This window comes from Oncorhynchus mykiss, chromosome 8 (genome assembly GCF_013265735.2).
Source record: "Oncorhynchus mykiss isolate Arlee chromosome 8, USDA_OmykA_1.1, whole genome shotgun sequence".
In the NCBI taxonomy this organism is placed as follows: Eukaryota; Metazoa; Chordata; class Actinopteri; order Salmoniformes; family Salmonidae; genus Oncorhynchus; species Oncorhynchus mykiss.
Window position 1 is genome coordinate 37,321,447 of NC_048572.1, and position 13,695 is coordinate 37,335,141.

Genomic DNA, 13,695 nt, shown 5'->3' on the forward strand with positions numbered 1-13,695 from the left:
ATCTACTTGGGACTATCCAAATAAAGTATTACCCTTTCCATCTCGTGGATAGTACTTCACTAAACAATGTTGCAAGTCATATTTGGACATATATTTCAAGTACTGTTTGGACAACGAAGTTAGTCATGGTCTATGACGTAAGGTCATACTTCTATATCGACCTTTATGTGAATGGCGCTCAGTGATGTCTCTGACATCACTGTGGACAATCTATTTCTGGAAATAGAATTCTAAAGATGGAATTTTATCTCCAGTTCTGTGGTTCTGAATTTTTTGGGGACGCCGCAAATCCAGCGCCCTGCTGTCACAGACTCACTCTGCTACAAAATCTGTATTCCTTATCCACAAAGATAGCTTCCACCTTCAGATTTGTTTCCTGCTTGCATCTTATCTGAGGCTAAGATTTAGGCTACATAGCCATGGCTAGCAAACACAATTATTGTCTTTACACGGCAAAGAAAGGCGGAGTAGTCAAATGTATCTCATCGGCTTTGCATATCATTTATTTGACTATTTCTCAGATAATGCACCTCCATGAAATGTGTGAGTGATAGGCCTAACTGACTTGTAACTCTCAGATATTTTTTCTGCCCGTCCGTAGACTGTGCTGGACCAGAGGCTGTCTTTCTGCAGTAAACTGTGTTTCGCCATCGGAGGAGCACCCAATCAGGTGGCCGGCAGTGCTACGGCATTCTTCCTCCAAATCTACCTGCTGGATGTCGCCCAGGTAACAAATCTTTGTGTGTCACTCTCTTTTTCTCATCCTATTTTCTCTCTCTCTCTCTCTCTCTCTCTCTCTCTCTCTTTCCCTCTCTCTCCCTCTTTTTCCTTCTTTCTGTGTCTTCTAACTCCATTCCTCTGTTAACTCCTCCTCAGATCAACCCGTTCCAGGCCTCCATGGTTCTGTTCATAGGGAAGGCATGGGGAGCCATGACCGACCCTGTTGTCGGCTTCTTCATCACCAAGAGCAAGTGGACCAGGATAGGCAGACTCATGCCCTGGTGAGGCCATACACACGTCAATCACTGATTGCACACACCTGGTTTCCCAAGGGAAAAAACAGTAGAGCAGCTCCAGAGGACCACAGATCTTAGTGTTGATATACACTCTGAGAAATGCTACCTATAAATGCTAGGCTTCACATTTGGACTCTATTGAATTATACTAACGCTTTTCCCCGTGGCTAACGTGAGTAAAAGTTTTAAACATTTTAACACTCGCAAGGTCCACCGGGCCAGACGGAATACCAGGGCACGTTCTCAATGCATGCCCAGACCAGCTGGCAAGTGTCTTCACTGACATTTTCAATCTCTCCTCGTCCCAGTATGTAATCCCAACTGACCACCATTGTCCCTGTTCCTAAGAGCTCCAAGGTAACCTGCCTAAATGACTATCGCCCTGTAGCACTCACATCTGCAATTAGGAAGTGCTTTGAAAGGAATGGTCATGACACACATCAACACCATCATCCCAGACACCCTGGACCCACTCCAATTAGCATACTACCCTAACAGATCCACAGATGACACAATCTCAATTGCACTTCACACTGCCCTCTCCCACCTGGACAAGAAGGGAAATAACTATGTGAGATTTCTGTCCATAGACTACAGCTCAGATTTCAACATCATAGTCCCCTCCAAGCTGGGGACCCTGGGACTGAACACCTCCCTCTGTAACTGGATCCTGGACTTCCTGACGGGACGGCCCCAAGTGGTGAGGGTAGGCAACAACCCCCCCCCCGGCCACGCACGACTCCAACACCATTATCAAGTCTGCTGACGACACGACGGTGGTAGGGCTGTTCATCTGCGGCAATGAGACAGCCTACTGGGTGGAGGTCATAAATTTGGCAGTGTTGTGCCATGACAACAACCTTTTCCTAAGACCAAAGACCTGATTGTGGACTACAGTAGAAAGAGTGGAGTGCACGCCCCCATCCATATTGACAAGGCTGTAGTGGAGCCGGTCGAGAGCTTCACGTTCCTTGGTATCCATTTCACTAAGGACTTTACATGGTCAACTCACACCCGCACAGTCGTGAAGAGGGCATGAAAGCGCTTCTTCTCCCTCAGGAGGTTGAACAGATTTTGCATGGGCCCTCGGATCCTCAAAACGTTCGACAGCTGCACCATCGAGAGCATCTTGACTGGCTGCATCACCACTTGGTATGGCAAATGCACCACCCTCGACCGCAAAACGCTACAGAGGGTGGTGCAGACAGCTCAGTACATCACTGGGGCCGAGCTCCCTGCCATCCTTGATCTCTATATCAGGTGGTGTCAAAGGAAGGCCTAAAAAAATTGCCAAAGACTCCAGCACCCAAGCCATAGACTGTTTACTCTGCCACCCTCCGGCAAACGGTACCAGAGCATAGGCTCTCTGACCAACAGGCTGCGAAACAGCTTCTACCCCCTATGTCATAAGTTTGCTTAATAGTTCATTAATGGTTACCCAGACTATCTCCACTAACCCTATCTTACACAGGTTTTGCACACACACAATACTATACAGTATATACACACTCACACACACTACACTGACACTCTCACATGACCCAAACACATTCACAGACAATACACACACACACACGCACACGCACGCAGAGAGACAGACACATAAACACACACACTTGCACACTCATCTGTTCTTTATTCTTACTCTTATTATTATATATCCTGATGCCTAGTCAATTTTTAGTCTTATTATTATCTGTTATCTATCACTTCACCCTGCCTTCATTACATATCTACCTCAAATACCTCGTACCCCTGCACATCGTCTCTGTACTGTTACTCCCTGTATAGACAGGGGAAATAAAAAGCATGTGAACCCTTTGGAAATACCTGGATTTCTGAATAAATTGGTCATACAATTTGATCTGATCTTCATCTAAGTCACAACAATAGACAAATATAGTGTGCTTAAACTAATAACACACAAATTATTGTGTTTTTCTTGTCCATATTGAAGACATCATTTAAACATTCACAGTGTAGGTTGGAAAACGTATGTGAACCCCTAGGTGTCACGACTTCCTCCGAAGTCGGTCCCTCTCCTTGTTCGGGCGGTGTTCGGTGGTCGACGTCACCGGCCTTCTAGCCATTGCCGATCCTATTCTTGCTATTCACAAGAAGCATTGCCTGATGTGAACCATGCTTCAAACAAAAGAGATCTCAGAAGACCTAAGATTAAAAATTGTTGCCTTGCATAAAGCTGGAAAGGGTTACAAAATAATCTCTAATAGTCAGTCAACGGTAAGAGAAATTGTCTATAAATTGAGAAATATCAGCACTGTTGCAACTCTCCCTAGGAGTGACTGTCCTGTAAAGATGACTGCAAGAGCACAGCGCAGAATGCTCAATGAGGTTAAGAAGAATCCTGGAGTGTCAGCTAAAGACATACAGAAATCTCTGGAACATGCTAACATCTCTGTTGATGAGTCTACAATACGTAAAACACTAAACAAGAATGGTGTTCATGGGAGGACACCACGGAAGAAGACACTGCTGTCCAAAAAAAACCATTGCTGCACGTCTGAAGCTCGCAAAAGAGCACCTGGATGTTCCACAGCGCTACTGGCAAAATATTCTGTGGACAGATAAAACTACAGTTGATTTGTTTGGAAGGAACACACAACAATATGTGTGGAGAAAAAAAAGGCACAGCACACCAACATCAAAACCTCATCCCAACTGTCAAGTATGGTGGAGGGAGCATCATGGTTTGAGGCTGCTTTACTGCCTCAGGGCCTGGACAGCTTGCTATCATCTACGGAAAAATTAATTCTCAAGTTTATCGAGGCATTTTGCAGGAGAATGTAAGGCTATCTGTCCGCCAATTGAAGGTCAACAGAAGTTAGGTGATGCAACAGGACAACAACCCAAAATACAGAGGTAAATCAACAACAGAATGGCTTGAACAGAAGAAAATACGCCTTCTGTAGTGGCCCAGTCAGAGTTCTGACCTCAACCCAACTGAATTGCTGTGGCATCACCTCAAGAGAGCGGTTCACACCAGACATCCCAAGAATATTGCTGAACTGAAACAGTTTTGTAAAGAGGAATGGCCCAAAATTTCTCCTGACCGTTATGCAGGTCTGATCCGCAACTACAGAAAATGTTTGGTTGAGGTTATTGCTGCCAAAGGAGGGTCAACCAGTTACTAAATCCAAGGGTTCACATACTTTTTCCACCCTGCGCTGTGAATGTTTACACAGTGTGTTCAATAAAGACATGAAAATGTATAATTGTTTGTGTGTTATTGGCTTAAGCAGACTGTGTTTGTCTATTGTTGTGACCTAGATGAAGATCAGATCAAATTGTATGACCAATTTATGCAGGACTCCAGGTATTTCCAAAGGGTTCACATACTTTTTCTTGCCACTGTACATGTATTTTATTATTCTTATTATTATTTAACTCTGCATCGTTGGGAAGGGCTCGTTAGCAAGCATTTCACGGTTAAGTCTATACCTGTTGTATTCAGTGCATGTGACGAATACATTTTAATTTGATATTTGTAATCCACAGCTGTACCCTTATAACTACAGACCTGCAGAGAGTGTTTACCAAAAGCACCACATCAAACTTAACCGTAACCCTAGGTGTCAGCTCTAAAGTGTGTGTGTGTCAGCTCAAAGCTGTACTGGCTTGACACAACTCACTTACAAGAAGTACTGGTTGAGTACTTAGTGCTGATTCTGATGTGACTGAGGTAGTGCTGTATAAGCTTTACAAGGCATAGATTACTGTCAAGCTGACAGGCTGGCGAGATACCAGATCACAGCATTACTGATTTGATTACCACTGTATGTGTGTCTGTGTGTCCTGAGTGTTTTTGTGGCAGAACGCTGGGGCCATGCCCGTTTGTGTATGATGATCATCAGCACCGTGAGAAAGCCAGACCCTCCCTCTAGTTAACTCCTGGGGGAATGCCCCTCTAACTGTCAGACAGGAAGTCCCCTGGACCTGGGCTGTGACATCATCAGACAGACAGGAAGGGATCAGTATCTATGTCCTGAGCAGTTTGTGGCAGAACACCGGGGCTGTACCCGGTTGTGTGTGTGTGTCCTGAGCGGTTTATGACTGTGCCCGGTTGGTACCCCTGGGTACTACTGTGTTTATGTTAGAGCCCGCCATGCCAACAGAGAGGAACGTTTAGATAAAACTGGGACATTTCACTCACCATTTCTGAGAGTGTGATGGAGCTGAAATCCCCTTCTTGCTTTGGTCTCAGTCTCTCTGTGTCTGCCTGGGTACATGTGTTTTGCCCTACTTCCCTTTTTGAAAACCTCCCATTGGATTATCTTACTACCTATCCTGTGAGCCATTTTACAGAACATTCTAACAGTCTATTCTAACATTATAACTGTTCCATTCAGTCACTGTGCCTTTTCAACCCTCCCATGACCAGCCTATACAGCAGCAGGCCCAACCCCAGCCCCAGACCCAGTGCTAGGCAGCCCTGTCACTCTCTTTGTGTGGCTGAACAATCACTAAGGACAGGCCTCTGTGTCACAGGGAGAGCTGGACTGTACCAGAACTCACCACTCTCTACCTCTCTCTACCTCGTTCTCTCTTTTTCTCTCTGTCCCCTCTACCTCGTTCTCCTGCTTTCTCTCAGTTCTCTCTCTCGCTTTCTCTATTAATCCCTCTTTCTATCTGTTTTTTTTTTTTTTGGGGGGGGGGGGGTAGATCAGCTTTAATATTGCAGATAAATATTTTCTACAATGTAGAAAATAGTAAAAATAAAGAAAACCCTGGAATGAGTAGGTGTGTCCAAACTTTTGACTGGTACTGTGTCTATATTTAAAAAACTAATATTTTATTATTTTCCCCTAACCCCTCCCCTAATTGAGGTAAACTAAAGGACAACAACACTTAGGGCTTCTACTTCCAGGTTATACGTCCTATATACATTTTACAGGCACAATGTATTTTACAGTAGTTATTTTTTGTTTGTTTTTAATCCCAGCCTTCAGCTACCCTCAACCCCCTCCCTTCTGTCTCTGAAGACCATCCAGTTTGATTTCTATTTCCATATACTTTTAACTGTGCTGTTTCACTAAAGTTCTGAACCTATATACATTTTAATGACACAGTTTATTTTACATGAGTTATCTTGTTGTTTTTAGTCCCACCCTTCAGCCCCACAAAACCCCTCCCATCTAGCTCTTAACACCATCCAGTTTTTATTTATATTTGCCATATATTTTCAACTGTGCTGTGATTTTTCACAAAAGTTCTGAACCTTTCTATTCTCATAGTTTCTACAGATTGTAAATTAAAGATATTATTATTATATTATTGATTGATTGACTATGACTTTTCAAATCACCCAGCAGAGCTATTTGCAGAGTTAGCTCCACGTAAATGTTGCAATTCTTCAGCCATATAATAAGTTATATTTTTAAATTCTAAGTTTTGAATCCAGCATAATGTGCTTTGTAATCGGTATGTCAATTCTGTATGGCACAGCTGTCAATTTTTTGGTCCTTAAATTAAACTGGTGTACTTTTTTCTTTATCAAATTTTTCTTTAACCAATTTTGGTCTTTAATGCTTGGCCGACAGACAAGTACCTTACTCCCCCTCCACTTTCTTCTTCCATTTTTGCGGTAATTGTAACGCTTGTCGTCTGGGGAAGGAGAGGAGGACCAAGGTGCAGGGTGGTAAGTGTTCAGATTTTAAATATTTTAATGAACACTGAAAACAAAACAATAAACGAACAGTCCTGTAAGGTACAACACTAAAGAGAAAATAACCACACACAAAACACAATGGAAAACAGGCTACCTAAATATGGTTCTTAATCAGGGACAATGATTGACAGTTGCCTCTGATTGAGAACCATACCACACAGAAATAGAAAATCATAGACAAACTAACATAGACAACCCACCCAACTTACGCCCTGACCATACTAAAACAAAAGACAAAACAAAGGGACTACGGTCAGAACGTGACAGTAATGCTGCAATTAGTTGGATGTAATTTTGGGTAGAGCAGACATTTCCATATAATTTTGTTAGCTGCATGTGGGACATAACTCCACCAGTCCTATTTATGATATCATTTACAATGTTTTACCTTTTTGAAATATTTTAAAAATATATATATATTTTAAAACAATTAGTATATTTGAGTTTAGCCATAATATTTGTTGTATTAGTTGTTCTGTCTTTTCTGGTGGATTAAACTGAAATTGCAACCAACTTTCTCTGGCTTGTTTTAAAAATAGCGATATTTTAGAGATTATTTCATTTTCAAACAACCGAAAGTGAGAGGTTGTAATCTGAATGAAGGGGAAAAGGCCTTTCTTGAACATGGGATGAGACATTCTTACTAATCTGTTAGAGAACCAGTTTGGATTTGAGTATAACTTTTGTATGACTGAAGCCTTTAGTGAGAGGTCTAATGCATTCATATTTAATAATTTCTGCCCTCGAGTTCATATTCATTATATAAATATACCGTTTAGTTTTGTCTGGCTTGCCATTCCAAATAAAATTGAATATTGTTTGCTCATATAATTTAAAAAACAGATCCCTAGGTGTAGGCAAAGCCATAAGCAAATAGGTACTCTGGGATATGACTAAAGGGTAAATCAGTGTGATTTTTCCACAAATAGACAGATATTTTCCTTTCCGTGGTACTTTCTATTAAAATGTATTGTAGTGAGAATTTCTTTCGGGATACGAATACAGAGTATGTCCACATCACGGTCAAACCATTTTATTGGAAAACTACATTTTATTTTTTATTTTATTTTTTATTTTATTTTTTATTTTATTTTTTATTTTATTTTTTATTTTATTTTATTTCACCTTATTTAACCAGGTAGGCTAGTTGAGAACAAGTTCTCTCATTTGCAACTGGCCAAGAAAAAGCTGGCCAAGATAAAGGCCAAGTTAAAGCATAGCAGTGTGAACAGACAACACAGAGTTACACATGGAGTAAACAATTAACAAGTCAATAACACAGTAGAAAAAAAAGAGAGTCTATATACATTGTGTGCAAAAGGCATGAGGAGGTAGGCGAATAATTACCATTTTGCAGATTTACACTGGAGTGATAAATGATCAGATGGTCATGTACAGGTAGAGATATTGGTGTGCAAAAGAGCAGAAAAGTAAATAAATATAAACAGTATGGGGGTGAGGTAGGTCAAATTGGGTGGGCTATTTACCGATAGACTATGTACAGCTGCAGCGATCGGTTAGCTGCTCAGATAGCAGATGTTTGAAATTGGTGAGGGAGATAAAAGTCTCCAACTTCAGCGATTATTGCAATTCGTTCCAGTCACAGGCAGCAGAGAACTGGAACGAAAGGCGGCCAAATGAGGTGTTGGCTTTAGGGATGATCAGTGAGATACACCTGCTGGAGCGCGTGCTACGGGTGGGTGTTGCCATCGTGACCAGTGAGCTGAGATAAGGCAGAGCTTTACCTAGCATGGACTTGTAGATGACCTGGAGCCAGTGGGTCTGGCGACGAATATGTAGCGAGGGCCAGCCGACTAGAGCATACAGGTCGCAGTGGTGGGTGGTATATGGTGCTTTAGTAACAAAGTGGATGGCACTGTGATAAACTGCATCCAGTTTGCTGAGTAGAGTGTTGGAAGCTATTTTGTAGATGACGTCGCCGAAGTCGAGGATCGGTAGGATAGTCAGTTTTACTAGGGTAAGTTTGGCGGCGTGGGTGAAGGAGGCTTTGTTGCGGAATAGAAAGCCGACTCTAGATTTGATTTTTAGATTGGAGATGTTTGATATGAGTCTGGAAGGAGAGTTTACTGTCTAGCCAGACACCTAGGTACTTATAGATGTCCACATATTCTAGGTCGGAACCATCCAGGGTGGTGATGCTAGTCGGGCGTGCGGGTGCAGGCAGCGAACGGTTGAAAAGCATGCATTTGGTTTTACCAGCGTTTAAGAGCAGTTGGAGGCCACGGAAGGAGTGTTGTATGGCATTGAAGCTCGTTTGGAGGTTAGATAGCACAGTGTCCAAGGACGGGCCGGAAGTATACAGAATGGTGTCGTCTGCGTAGAGGTGGATCAGGGAATCGCCCGCAGCAAGAGCAACATCATTGATATATACAGAGAAAATAGTCGGCCCGAGAATTGAACCCTGTGGCACCCCCACATGGTAATGTAAAAGTTGTATTTTTTTAGTGATCCAATACATAATTTAGTACATTTAGCCTAATTTGGTTTCAATCCAGAGAGGTTAGAAAAAGTATCTAGATTCTCTATGAGGCTGTGGAGGGATCCAAATTGTGCATTTAAATGAATAATCAGCATACACCTTTTGTTTTTAGGCCCTGGATTTCCAGCCCCTTGATATTATTGTTGGATCTGATTTTAATAGCTAACAGCCATAATAATGGCCATAATAATTAGATATGCCGATAGGGGACAACCTTGTTTTTCTCCTCTTGACAGTTTAATACTTTCTGAGAAGTAGCCATTATTTAATATTTTACACCTAGGGTTATTATACATAACTTTAACCCATTGTATAAGAGATTCTCCAAAATTGAAATATTCCAGGCATTTATATATACATTCCAGTTGTACTTTATCAAAATCCTTTTCAATGTCAGCAATGAATACCAGGCCTAGTTTCCCAGATTTTTTCATGTTGTTCTATTGTTTCCAGTACTTGTCTTATATTCTTGTCTTATATATCTCCAATGTATCGTCCATGTAAAAAAAGGATGAATAATATCCAACAATACCTTTCTAATTCTGTGCGCTATGCATTTTGCTATAATGTTTGCATCACAATCACAACACTGAAGTGTAAGGGGTCTCCAATTTTTTTAATGAACTGGATCTTATATATATTTAACGCTTGTGTCCTGTCTCAGTAATAATGAAATCAGACCTTCTTGTTGAGTATCTGATAATGTACCATTTTTATAGGAGTGGTTAAAACATGCTTATAACAGACCTTTGAGTACATTAAAAAGGTTTGATATACCTCAACTGGTATGCCATCCAGCCCTGGAGTTTTCCCAGACTTAAAAGCTTTAATTGCATCAATAAGTTCCTCCTCTGTAATTTGGCCGTCACATGAGTCTTTCTGTACAGCTGCTAATTTTACATTATTAATAGGGAAAAAATCCATGCAATTAACTTTCTATCTATTATTAGTTGAACTGAATTCTAGGGCAGGACAGGTCTGGAGTGAGGGCAACTGGAGCAGAGGGTGTGGGGTTTAGTATGTGGATGGGGGTCAAACACCTTGGAGTCCTATCAGGCCAAAGGTTAGAGTTCAGGTCCATTTGTAACGGCATTCAGAGGTGGAAGAAGGATCGGACCAAAGCGCAGCGTGGTAAGTGTTCATGATGTAATATTTAATGAAACGAACTGAACACTGAAATACAAAACGAACGAAAACCGCAACAGTACCGTGTGGACCAAACACTCACACGGAAAACAAACACCCACAAACCAAAAGTGAAACCCAGGCTTCCTAAGTATGATTCTCAATTAGGGACAACAATTGACAGCTGCCTCTGATTGAGAACCATACTAGGCCGAACTCAAAAACAAACATAGACTGCCCACCCCAACTCACGCCCTGACCATACTAAAATAAAGACAAAAACAAAGGAACTAAGGTCAGAACGTGACATCATTGTGGAAACGTTTTGGCGTCGTCACCAAAACAACACGACTGTGGCTATTTTGGAGTGGTGCATAGAGGATGTGGTTGAGCTAGCAAAAACTTGCTTAGTTGTGTTAACTATATGTACTTAGTTGACACTACAGCTGCAGAGCAGTGGTTGGACTTGAGTCTTTATGATAAGGATGTTTTCCTAACATCTACTGAGTATCTGTATACTTATCAGATTAATCTAAGATATAGCTTAGATTTTTGGGTGTCCGTCTTCGGCTCCTAGTCTATGTTGCTTTAGTGGGAAAGAATTAGAGCCTATTCGTGTATAACTCAGTGGTTATAGATGAGATAGTCATTGATGACTGGACGAAAGTGCACTAGTCCACAACCTTCTCTCTCTGTCTCTCTCTCTCTGTCTCTCTCTCTCCACAGTGAAACACAGCCCATAATGATACAGTATGTACCAGTTGTTTCTGGATGAATTATACATAGACAACACAGCTCCCCACATCCTCCAAACTGCACAATGCAAAATAATTATTCTGTCCTGAGATGCCTGTGTGTGTGTGTGTGTGTGTGCCTGAATAAAGCTCATGACCATGCGGGTTAGCGATCCTGTGGCATAGTGCATCTTCCTGTTCTCCCACTGTGCCGCCACACTAACTCAGAACGGAAACCTTCAGAGTCACAAACACCCAATCCATCTCTCCCAAAACAGCCCACACACCATTAGTCTATCACTGGCCTAACAGGTTTACAGGCTTTTATACATAGTTGTCCAAACTAGCCTGTTGAGGTACAGGGGCTTGCGAAAGTATTCACCCCCTTGGCATTTTCCCTATTTTGTTACCTTACAACCTGGAATTAAAATAGATTTTTGGGGGGTTTGTATCATTTGATTTACACAACAATGCCTACCTACCACTTTGAAGATGCAAAATATTTTGATATTGTAAAAGAAATGAGAAAACAACAGTAAACTTGAGCATGCATAACTATTCACCCCCAAAAGTCAATACTTTGTAGAGCCTCCTTTTGCAGCAATTTCAGCTGCAAGTCTCTTGGGGTATGTCTCTATAAGCTTGGCACATCTAGCCACTGGGATTTTTGCCCATACTTCAAGGCAAAACTGCTCTAACTCCTTCAAGTTGGATGGGTTCCGCGGGTGTACAATCCTTAAGGCATACCACAGATTCTCAATTTGATTGAGGTCTGGGCTTTGAAACAGCCATTCCAAGACATTGAAATGTTTCCCCTTAAACCACTCGAGTGTTGCTTTAGCAGTATGCTTAGGGTCATTGTCCTGCTGGAAGGTGAACCTCCATCCCAGTCTCAAATCTCTGGAAGACTGAAACAGGTTTCCCTCAAGACTTTCCCTTTATTTAGCACCATCCATCATTCCTTCTATTCTGACCAGTTTCCCAGTCCCTGCCAATGAAAACTTCCCCACAGCATGATGCTGCCACCACCATGCTTCATTGTGAGGATCGTGTTCTCGGGGTGATGGGCTGTTGGGTTTGCGCCAGACATAGCAATTTCCCTGATGGCCAAAAAGCTACATTGTAGTCTTATCTGACCAGAGTACCTTGTTCCATATGTTTGGGGAGTCTCCCACATGCCCTTTGGTGAACACCAAACGTGTTTGCTTATTTTTTTCTTTAAGCAATTGCTTTTATCTGGCCACTCTCTCGTAAAATCGAGCTATGTGGAGTGTACGGCTTAAAGTGGTCCTATGGACAGATACTCCAATCTCCGCTGTGGAGCTTTGCAGCTCCTTCAGGGTTATCTTTGGTCTTTTTGTTGCCTCTCTGATTAATGCCCTCCTTGCCTGGTCTGTGAGTTTTGGTGGGCGGCCCTCTCTTGGCAGGTTTGTTGTGGTGCCATATTCTTTCCATTTTTTAATATTGGATTTAATGGTGCTCTGTGGGATGTTCAAAGTTTCAGATATTTTTTTATAACCCAACCCTGATCTGTACTTCTACACAACTTTGTCCCTGACCTGTTTGGAAAGCAAGTCATTTTTTTCATTTCACTTCCCCAATTTGGACTATTTTGTGTATGTCCATTACATGCAATCCAAATAAAAAATATCTTTAAATTGCAGGTTGTAATGCAACAAAATAGGAAAAACGCCAAGGGGGACGAATACTTTTGCAAGGCACTGTAAATTATCATGTCTTTATCAATTGCACAAACCTATAATGAGGCCAAAGTTTCACAATAAATAAAAAAAGATACCAAATTTGACTCAAATGTTTGCTCAAACAATGGCCATTAAGATATGCAATAAGAACAATAACCCTGCCCTCCCTTTTTCTCTCTGTAGGATGGTGGGCTGTACTCCGTTTGTGGTGGTCTCCTACTTCTACCTTTGGTTTGTTCCTCCCTTCACAAACGGACGTTTCATCTGGTACCTGGGCTTCTACTGCCTCTACCAGACACTCATCACTGTGAGTACCAGACAGCTACCTAGGACAAAAGTGTTGGCCCACAAGGACAACCATTTACACATCCTCGTTCTCAGATACAGTATCCTCTCTAACACTATTCAACACGGACTTTGTGCACTCATAGTATACACCTACCATTGTTCCTGGATACTGCTTTTTATTTGCCAGAAAAGATACAGATAAGCAGAGACGATTTGCCGAACCCAACATAAAAATATCGTGAGCAGAGCCAACGTGTCATAAAACCAAACCTTGTTGATAGTTCACCTCAAACAAGTGTGTTTATTTAGGTTTATTTTGTTACTAAGGTACAGCTTCAAACCCTTTCCTTCTTTCTCTCTGCTCTCTCTCTCTCTCTCACACTCTCTCCTCTGCTCTCTCTAATCTTTTTAACATGTGCTAAAGAGCATGTTGCCCACTGCCCATCATAGCCACATTGCGATGGCCTATAATGACATGTCATTCTAATTACTTGATAAGTATATGCTCGGCCCTGCCAGAGACCGCTGGATGGGTAAATGCTGGTTACCACTTTTAGCTTCACTTCATTGTCTTTGTGTGTGAGAGACTGAGAACGAACGGCTGCTATCACTTTAAAGCCCTACAGTAGTAACAATAAAAAAA

The 13,695-nt window shown here is 41.8% G+C and overlaps 1 protein-coding gene across 3 annotated transcripts in view; it reads left to right on the plus strand.

Annotated features, from left to right (window-relative positions):
• Positions 1-13,695, plus strand: part of mfsd2b (major facilitator superfamily domain containing 2B) — a 42,130-nt gene that overhangs the window by 8,716 nt on the left and 19,719 nt on the right. For all 3 annotated transcript variants that reach the window (XM_021612527.2, XM_036985428.1, XM_021612528.2), the window contains 3 exons: positions 602-727; positions 877-1,001; positions 12,948-13,071. In XM_021612527.2, the coding sequence (XP_021468202.1) occupies positions 602-727; positions 877-1,001; positions 12,948-13,071 (375 nt within the window). The remainder of the gene's footprint in view (positions 1-601; positions 728-876; positions 1,002-12,947; positions 13,072-13,695) is intronic.